The following is a 10,466-nucleotide window of genomic DNA, read 5'->3' as shown; positions in this document are numbered from 1 at the left end:
TCAGTTTGAGTTGATAAAAAAATTACAGAAATCAAATGACAGAGAACGGTTTAATCGGTGTAATATCGGTAGTTTTAGTATTACTGTCGATCAATATATTGGTTCCGCTTCTATAGTTATTTACTATACGCCACAAAAACTGCTGTTCAGTAAGATACTACACTAATAATTTTGGCGGGTTTCTCGTGTTTCAAAAGAACAGAAGGCGAAACTTCTGCAAACACCATGTAATTGTAGTTTATTGTGCTGTTTTTATTAAAAACAGGAGAGTCGGTTATTGGACGGTGCAAGAAAAAAAAAATTATGTTAAACTTAATGTTTTCGATGTTCTTACTAAACCAAATTGTTCTGTTGGTGTAGTCTATTCATTATATTTTACTGATCTGTTGGTGTAGTCTATTTATTATATTGTACTGTTCTGTTGGTGTAGTCTATTCATTATATTGCACTGTTCTGTTGGTGTAGTACATTCATTATATTGTACTGTTCTGTTCGTGTAGTCTATTCATTATATTGCACTGTTCTGTTGGTGTAGTCTATTCATTATATTGTACTGTTCTGTTGGTGTAGCATATTCATTATATTGTACTGTTCTGTTGGTGTAGTCTATTCATTATATTGTACTGTTCTGTTGGTGTAGTACATTCATTATATTTTACTGTTCTGTTGGTGTAGTCTATTCATTATATTGTACTGTTCTGTTGGTGTAGTGTATTCATAATATTGAACTGTTCTGTTGGTGTAGTATTATGGGGTTATTGAACTTATATTGGTGAATATTGACACGAGTTGGCTGTAAAATGCACGAGCTTGCAAAACCTCACTTGTCCCTGGAGATTTCATCTGAAAAACTTTTTACTATGTATGCAAGAGAATTCCATTAGTGTTTAAGAGATGTAGGCTAGATAATCATGACTCTAAATAATCATTACACAAAATCCATGCAATATTTTTCCAAAATAATAAATAATACTTTTCCTCCTGTTAAAATCCAAAATCACTGCAAACTAGATTTTTTTTTATAAAAAAATATTTATTCAATAACATACAAAACAAGAAACGTCAGAACACAAACATAGACAAGCATACAAATACTACATTTTAAATTGGTTTTCTTAAACGAGATATCATTAGTAAATCTGATTAAATGCAATAAAATTAATATGTGGGGAATTAATTGTGTTTTGTATATATTTCCGTTTACAGGAATGGTTCTCAATGAGTTATATTTTCCTTCCGTGAAATTAACACCTTAACACTTAGTTGTGTTTTAACTGAAGTCTGAAAGGCACTTCCAGGTATTTGCAAAACTCATCATGTTTTCGTGAGCATTCAAAAAAACTCTCATGCATATCTTTGTCATTCTCTGCATTTGTCTCAACAGGAAAATTCAAACAAAATAATTGCCTTTCATGACATTTTAAACAATGTGTACACGTAATACCACCCTTTAACAGACAGACTGGGACATATGGCAAACTCTGACATTATAAAATAAGCGTAGCAAGAAAATCATTTCCTTAGGTTTATTGAGATATTAAAGCTGTATCCTCACCTTTATATTTAAAAAAAAAATCTAAAAATAAATACTGAACATCACAGATACTCGTAAAATGAGTTCCGTAAACTGTTTGTGTCCATTAACTGATTATGTTCTTTGATCTTACTAAGGAGCCTTAACCATATCACTTAATACAAAGCCTGAGACATAGTGAAAATAGCACCCCAAGACACAGCTCCTTAAGTACATCAAGCGAAAGTTCAAAGGCTAAATGAGAAATTCAAATCCTTCAGACATTGCTCGTCAATACTACACTGAATCGTTTTAATTAGTTAAGTAACTAGAACAAGGATAACACACAATCTTTAAAGTCTACTTTGCTAACCTAATTATCTTAATGTGTCTGAAAATATAAAAGTCCTTTCTTCTAAACTCTCACACTCTCTGATCACAAAACTACTATACACCTCTTTTGTCATGCTAGCAGAAAACACTAAATCAAATGATCCATGTAAAAATGCATGGATTCAGGCAGTGACAAGTAAAATTATCACATAAGATATAAATTAATCAGAACTTGAGAAATAAATTATTCAGCACTTCAAAATACATATTCAATTAAGATCCTCATATGAATTTTCTTTTTCTTATATACACTTAATGTATATATTTCATATACAATGAATACAATAAATGAATAAAAATGAGATATGCCTCACAATACACCATAGAAAGCATGGAATTCCTGTAAATTCATAATCCTCAATTGATCTTTTATTTCATATAATATTTTAAATAGTGGAGTTTTGTAAAGATTCAGAATAGAGATGTTAATAACGCATTCTAAACATGTACATTAGGGGAAAAAAGATAACTCCTAATGGAAAATATATTCATGCAGAGCACTTAGTTTTATCCCTTTTGCATCATTCTCTTGTATTCTACAGCACATCTTAATAAATAAAACTTTGTAAATTATAATCACATTCACTATGATCATTGATTACACAAAGAAAAATACAGTCTGCATTCCTAATTACCATGGTCTTATTTGAAAGAAACCCCCCCCCCCCCCACCCCTGTGAAAAAAAATTGTCATTTGTAAAAACCATTAATAAATTAATATGGATCAATATTTAAATCTTAATAATGTATTTTCAAGAACTTTTGCAGGAACCCAAAATTAAGGAAATTGCAGATAAGTCCCACCAATTAATCATAAGTTAAAGCCAAAAAAAAGTTAAGCTATTTATAACAATTCTTTATAAAGGACTTGAGCTTATAAGCTATAAGACTAGCCATTAATTGACACTCAAGTTGATAACATCCTTATCAGAATGTTCCTTCAGAATGGTATGCAATGCCCAGTAAAACATGTCATAGAACCAGATTTAATGCCCATTTGCTGTTACTAGATGTGCATTATGTCCATTAGTTTGAATTTTCTCTGCCTCATTTTTCTTTTTCTCTGCTTCTTTTCTCTGTTTCTCTGCAATGATGGCAGCAGCTGTTTCAGCCTTGGCATTGGCGAGAATGTCTTTGGCCTCGGACTTCAACATAAGCTCTGCAATCTCCTCACCTACTTTTTGGGCAACTTCTAATGTTTCAATAGAAACTTTCTCATTTCCAACAATTCCTGCAAATTGTCTAGGTCCATTCGGAGAGATATTGAGCTATAAATAGAAAAAAAATGACTAGGAAAGCTTTCGAAATGTGAAGTTTTTAATTCTCCTAGTTTGTGGATTTATTTTTTTTTTTCAACTTTTTATGATAAGGTTGGAATAAAGATTTCAAACCCATATGATTGTATGTAAATACCTTTTCTTTTTCTTCAAATGACTTTGGGAGGTCTTTACAAACACACTCTATCCTGCCTCGAGTACCATCAATACTGAATACCCCTCCAGTCAGAGACAACTACAAGAGAGAACAGTGTTATTGTTAAATCTTTAGGAATATAAATGCTTTATTTATTATGGTCCACTTTATTGTATAGCATCACAAGCTTTGGTAATAGATTTTATCAATATCAGCTCATTTATTACTTAAAATCATCATTCACCTTCCCATCTTTGACTTCTGTGTACGCTGACACTGGCACACTGCATCCTCCCTCCTATCATATAAAAAAGCTTTGTAACATCATTGGTTTTCCATGTAAATTATGCATTGTTTTCATCTTGTAAAATTTGAAAAGCTTTTGGTTTGTTAACCACTTGCTTCAATTGCTAATTTACACTAAGTATTTACCAGTTTCTTGAGGAATGCTCTTTCAGCCACACACTGAATCACAGTCTCTGGGTCATGGATTTGGGAAAGGAGACCAAGAGTGAATGGGTCATTACTTCTACACTCTACTGCCATGGCACCTTGGGAAACAGCATACATACATGTGTCTTTATCAAGAACCTGTTACAGCAGGAAAAAAAATAAAACTTAAGTTCATATGATGGGAGGTAGCAAATCTGTTCAATAGGCATCCCTACTGATGTAAGCAATGAGGAAGATTTACATTCCCCCCTTTATATTATCTTTTATTCCTGCTCACCTGAGAGATTCGATCCTGCCACCCCATTCTGTGAAGTCCAGCTTCAGCCAGAATGATGGCAGAATATTTATTATCCTCATCCAACTTCCTAAAGCGTGTGTTCAAGTTTCCTCTCTATTCCAGCATTAAGGAAATCACACTGTTTGGAACATTCATTTCAAAATGTCTTCACTAACTTAATACTCTTGGCCTTTACCATAGTATAATCATGGACATTTATATATACAGTCAAAACTTGATATCTCGAACTTGAAGGACCGATAAAATACTTTGAGATTTTAAATGAGGATTCAAAATATCCAGGGTAAAATACTTAGCGGATAAGTAGTTGGGACTTCAAAATGACTTCGACATATCCATGGTATTCGAGATATCCATTTTCGAGATACCGAAGTTCAACTGTATTACTAAATGTACAAGTCTCTGTGGTCATTATAAATAAGAGACTGTGGTCATTATAAATAAGAGACTGTGGTCATTATAAATAAGAGACTGTCGTCATTATAAATAAGAGACTGTCGTCATTATAAATAAGAGAGGGTTGCTTTACTTACCATTACTATTGTCATTGAACGTCCTTTTAATTTTGCAATAAGGAATCAACCAGATGAGAGTTTTTTATGTAAAAAAATTATTGTCATATAGGGCAAATTAGCTTGGCGGATAACAGACTTCTATATTAACTGTTCTACATGTACATAGAATCAATGTTGTCTTTACTATAGATACTTGTACATCAATGATATGATTATTTAGTACTCAGGCTGGTATAAAGGATACAATATTTTCAAATTGAAAGTTCGGAAACTTCCTGGCCAACTGTGCAGCTCTTCGTAGAGAACTTGTTCCAATTACACTGTAAAAGAAAGACAAAAATTCATACTGAATATCACATATGATATAAAACATATTATATTCCAAATTTTATAGCAATTCAAATAGTAGGGGTAAACTTGTTCATACCTTCCAGATGGTAAGTCTTCCAGTTTCTTGCCAGCATTAGATGGGTGCATTACCACTGCATCAAAAGGACTGTCTCTCCTAAAAATCAATCCAACAGTTTCAAAATATAAGTATTTTTTGAAATTTATGTTTTATGTTAGCATTTTTTTTTAACATTGGTATATCATCTGTCAAAGTAATGTCATGATTTCCAGTTATCTTGTAGACACGCCCTATAAGAAAGACCTATTATAGAAGTGAGGAGGGCAGATCCTTCAAAGATACTTACTTATAGGAGTTCCTATAATAATGAGGTGGGAAAATCCTTTGAATATATTTACTTGTAGATACAACCTAGAATAAGGACCAATACATGTAGGTGGGAAGATCCCTTAAATAACTTACTTGTAGACACATCCTACAAAAAGTTTCTATAGTAATGAGGTAGGCAGATCCTGTATATAAACTTACTTGTAGACACAACCTATAAGAAGGCCCTCTGGTAATAATGTAGGCAGATCCTTCAGGGAGTGAACCACAAAATCCACTTCATTCTTCTCTAAGGCAACCTCCAGTTCTCGTGTGAACAGGTTCTTCTCTCCAATCTATAAGATTGACTTACTGTTTAGTGATTTATAGAAGAGACAAAGGACTTTAGTATTTAATACAGATATGTTTATCTCTACTATGCATTTAAGAGTAAACTTGCTTGTTGTACACCAAAAATAAAAAGTAAAAAGAAAAGGAAAAAAATTTATCCATAACTTTATATATATATATATATATATATATATATATATATATATATATATATATATATATATATATATATATATATATATATATATATATATATATAAAATTACCTCATAATGAGCTTTCTCTGAATATTTTTATTTTTTTTTTTTAACAGAATTATGTTAATGTTATGTTTCTCTTGCAATTCAAATAACAATGGACAAACTTTGAAACCAAGACACATAGACACATTTGTCAATATTTAATATAGCTCTTTAGTATGAGTCTTAACTACAGGCTTAATTTACATGAATATTAAAAAACATCATGCTTTGATATTTACGATTTTTTCCAGAAATTACAAAAAATACAACAAAAAGTTTTTGACATGGGTTATAACATGTACGCTCTAATATTTACAATTATAATATAAGCTACCTTTGATAAAGCAGCATCCAAAACTTTATCCCCTGTGGTCTGCATAGAAACTGTAAAAAAAGAAAAACAAAACATCTTTAGGTTGATAAAAAATTGTAGACATATTCAAATCATTAGTGATGTGCAGCCTCTTGTAGAAATAATAAACATGTTGAAAGAGGTATCATTTAGGAAGAATAAAAAAAAACATCAACACTGCATGCTTGTCATCCCCCCTCTTTTCTCTGTAGAATTTTCTGTAAATCTTTCCAAACATACTTTAAATAGAAAATATCTGCAGGTGTCACACTAATAGGAGGACATTGATAAACCATTTACAAAATTAATCCATCTTTCATAAATCAATTTTTCAAAAATAATTTTAAAATTTAGTCCTCATTCAATCACCTAGCTCCTCTCATCCTTTCCTCTAACACATATACATGTATATCAAAATGTAGATTTCAATTATATGGTTCACAAAATTAACTAAAACATGTACAATGTAAGTACATGTATCAGTCACTTACTTATCTCAAAAGTGAGGTGTGGATTGAGTTTCTTCAGATTGTTGATTATACTGTTTGTCTGTATCAAGGCAAGCTGAAAGCAGAAATCATATAGAAGGAAATAGGTTTTGGAAATTAATATTTGTTCTTTACATAATGATTCTTTTGCAAATGCTAAAAATCATTTAAATATTGAAAGGCAAAGTCAACTTATAATTATATGTACAAAACAATTTGAGCATGGAAATATTATTTTCTGTTTGTGTACTGAAGTGATAGAACCTAAGTTGTCCCCCTTTTCCCAGCTCTATGTATCTTAAGAACAAAGAAGAGTTATGTATAATCAATCAGTGGAGTACTATTTAAAGGGTTAACTGGTATTTCTGCATGTCAGATATTGTGTTATTGAACCTGCAAAGAGTAGTCCTTAAAATGTAAATTATCACACTACATGCATATTCATGCATGAGTACATATAATACATTCCACAACTCTGAAACCTGTTAATTTAACTGAAAAATTGTATATCTATACAGCACAGACACTGAGACATTATCACTCAGCAATTGACAGTTACTTTCAGCTATTTTCTAAGGACACAATTCACTTACAATCTTGTTTATGTGCTATGTTTATCTTCTTAACATGAATGAAACATAAACTGTCACTTCAGCAGCAATAGACCGTGAAATTATCGACTAATGACTCAGACTGTATGTCCTTAAATGATCTACTGACAGGTAAACACAGGTAAAAATGACCTTAGAGAGGTAATACACAAGTCCTGTGGTAACAGTGTGGCAACATGTTAAGTTACTGTCACATGACCACAAGAACAAAACAAGCCAGAAGTCATGTGAGAAACAACCAAAATGGCCATTCCATGTCAGTGAAGTGTTTCACTGAAGGTATAGTTTTCATGGATATGCTGTCACATGATAGGTGTTTTAAAAGACAACAGAGCATGTGTCACATGATCAGAAGATCCCACACATATTTACAAAACATTTCTGAAGATGAGATTTTGTCAATCGTCACATGATTTTTGAAGGTCATTTAATTTTTACTGTTATAAATACATGTACATTATATCTCCATAAAGTTTTTAAAGAAGATTAGATTAAAAAAAGAAGGGGGAGGGGAAATAATGAAACACAAAAAGAAAGAAAAAGAAAAGAAAATTGAGTTGATATTGATACCTACATCTGAAAGATAATACATTTCTTAGAAAGAAATAACATTCAGTTTACAAAGGCTAAAGCAAAAATATATCAAGATCTGGATATTAATCATCAAATCAATGTATTTAGTAGACATACAGAGGTAGACATAGTGTTAAACATGTAACTGTGAGCAAATTTGGGACTTTATATCAATTATATGAATATTAATAATTTACTTACTGCTCAAATTTAAAATAAGTAAAAAAAATGTGTTGTTTATGTCTGCTTCATAATCATCAGTAGAAATATTCTACAAACCTTTGAAACACCTGAATGATTTTAATATGTACATTAATGATATTTTATTGATTATGTGTATGTGCTTGTCATACCTGAATTTAACCACCTATAATCTATATCAACATTATACTAGTTTAATAAAGCTAAAAATCTAAAAAATGAAGTACAAACATGTTCCTGTGTTTTTTAAACACTAATCTATATATACATATTTCACATATAACAATCTTTAAAACTGAGCTTTGATAAGCAGTAACAAAAAGCAGTTCTTATTCATTGCATATACATTTAAAAAAACAAATCCAAAATAAAAAATGCACTTACGTATATTTATGATACAAGAGAGAAAAGAATCTTGTTAACACTTTATTTAGAATTATGTATTATACAAACTGAGAGTGAAATTTTGCAAATCTACTGTACATTAATGTACTTTGGTTCCATGTAATGTCAATCTATTTTTTTGTACGTACAATGCATGTATACATGCCCTGTACTTAAATAAATCTGGAATATGTAATTCTGAGGGTGTTATGAAAAAATATTCAATTTTAAAACATACTGGGGATGGCATTATTTAGAAACTATTTATAACACAGTCACAAATTCTAGGTAGAATCTAGTCCTCTACAGGTAAACGATGAATTAATCTGTGAATGACACAACTGGTTTCTGACCTACTCTGCTATCTATTCTGTACGTGATCTAAGGATCAATGTTCAAAACTACACACACTTGAGGGATAGAATGAGAGACAAAAATATGCCTGTGTAAATGATCTCATTCTAAGTACATTCATAAGTTTTTAGAACAGGAAATGAGGTACTATGAGGAAGGAAGTAACCTAATGGATAACTCAGAATAAGTAACATAAATCTTCTTATATCATGTACATAGGGGTATGAAAAGAAAAATATATACAGTTGAACTTCGCTATCTCGAACACGGATATCTCGAATACCATGGATATGTCGAAGTCATGTTGAAATCCCAACTGTTTATTCCTTGAGTATTTTACCCTGGATATCTTGAATCCTTGGTTATCTTGAAGTATTTTCTTGGTCCCTTCGAGTTCGAGATAATGAGATTTGACTGTACATGTATATAATATAAATTTATAAAACAGAGATTTTAAAAATTACTTCTCACGAATAAAGAAATGGTGTTAATAAACTAGAACCTGGACTAAACAGATTATTGTTAGAAGTGATTGAAAAAGCTACCAAACTACTGAAAACAATAACTTTTTAATCTTCATTCAAAAAGCTGACTTCTTAAGCAGTTTTTAACTTATAGGAATTAAACATTACAAGCTTGAAATTTTGTCTTATTACAACACCTCAACAGTGTTCAGTGCATGTTAGTCATTGATCAACATCTGTATTGACTGTTGTTCACTAATTGGAAAATTTTGGAATGCACTAAATTTTACATGTATGTAATTAAATATTCTTCATTTTCTCTGTTATAGTGCGATCTTAATACATTAATTTACTAATGGAGCTCTCAAGAAGAAGATATTAGATAAGGATGTCATGCATACATCAGGGAAGGGGAGCACACACTATTAAATAAAATTTTAAATCTTACAATGCTTTAATATCATTATTTTAATTTATCTTTAAATTGCCTATCAATATTTTTATTGAACACAAAATTGTTTATTTGACATTCATTCGCCTTTCCCTAGTTCAGTATTTAGATCGCAAAATGTAAACAAAACAGAAACGGATGTATGCACCATCTGTTTTTCGAAATTCTTACATTTTAACAGTGTTTCTGTGTAAAATAATGTTTAACAAATAGTAATACATACCTGACTTTTACGAGAACCCACTTTGACAACACTTTTAGTCTCCATTTTCCTAAAAACTTCGGGGAAATGTTAAAAATTTTCTGTTTTGAAACACACGTGTCAGAACATCAAAACTTCCTGCTTTACTGTATAACTCCGAGGAGTCCCAAACGTATTTATAATCTACGGTCAAGGACACCCTACCGAGCCCGATCAGATGAGGCACATGAGGAATGCGAAGGTTACACTGGCGATCAAGAAATATGTAACCACGTGATGAATAAATGCATATAAGACCTTTTTCTGAGATATTTATTTATATTTATTTACCTATAAAAAGTTAAATCAAAGAAATGAAATAGCGTTATTTATTTGTCTTGTTAAATATCACCCCTTCATGCCATCTGTGTTTTACAAGTATAGATTAATATTATTTATCAGAAGTGTGTACCCGATTAATGATGCCCCTTTTCAAACTTCTAAATTATTGTTTATTTTACAGCTGTTTTAGGATTTACATTTTCTAGGAAGTGAAACCTTTTGTTTACAAATA

At 31.0% G+C, this 10,466-nt stretch overlaps 1 protein-coding gene across 2 annotated transcripts; it reads right to left on the bottom strand.

Annotated features, from left to right (window-relative positions):
• Positions 1-1,511: 1,511 nt before the first annotated feature.
• On the bottom strand, positions 1,512-10,049 carry LOC133174121 (porphobilinogen deaminase-like). 2 transcript variants are annotated; one of them, XM_061309162.1, is made up of 12 exons: positions 9,935-10,049; positions 6,677-6,749; positions 6,168-6,217; positions 5,476-5,596; positions 5,397-5,409; positions 5,013-5,090; positions 4,830-4,905; positions 4,050-4,163; positions 3,752-3,910; positions 3,564-3,617; positions 3,320-3,418; positions 1,512-3,174 (listed from the first exon to the last, which is right to left on the bottom strand). In XM_061309162.1, the coding sequence occupies exons 1-12, from the start codon at positions 9,977-9,979 to the stop codon at positions 2,893-2,895; spliced, it is 1,164 nt and encodes a 387-aa protein (XP_061165146.1). In that variant the 5' UTR covers positions 9,980-10,049; the 3' UTR covers positions 1,512-2,892. The 2 variants fall into 2 exon arrangements, with proteins under 2 accessions (XP_061165146.1, XP_061165145.1); XM_061309161.1 differs by lacking the exon at positions 5,397-5,409 and having other exon boundaries at positions 5,463-5,596; positions 9,935-10,044.
• Positions 10,050-10,466: the final 417 nt, after the last annotated feature.

The sequence above is a fragment of the Saccostrea echinata genome, unplaced genomic scaffold (genome assembly GCF_033153115.1).
Source record: "Saccostrea echinata isolate AGI-Se365-2 ecotype Australia unplaced genomic scaffold, CSIRO_AGI_Sech_v1 ptg000057l, whole genome shotgun sequence".
NCBI lineage: Eukaryota > Metazoa > Mollusca > Bivalvia > Ostreida > Ostreidae > Saccostrea > Saccostrea echinata.
This window is presented reverse-complemented; position numbering and strand designations above follow the sequence as displayed.

Coding starts and splice junctions, on each gene's coding strand:
- LOC133174121 (XM_061309162.1), bottom strand. CDS start 9,979: ATGGAGACTAAAAGTGTTGTCAAAGTGGGTTCTCGTAAAAGTCAG. Junction 4,906..5,012: donor GAAGACTTACCATCTGGAAG/GTATGAACAAGT, acceptor TTTCTTTTACAG/TGTAATTGGAACAAGTTCTC. Junction 4,164..4,829: donor ACTTTCAATTTGAAAATATT/GTATCCTTTATA, acceptor ATGCTGGAATAG/AGAGGAAACTTGAACACACG.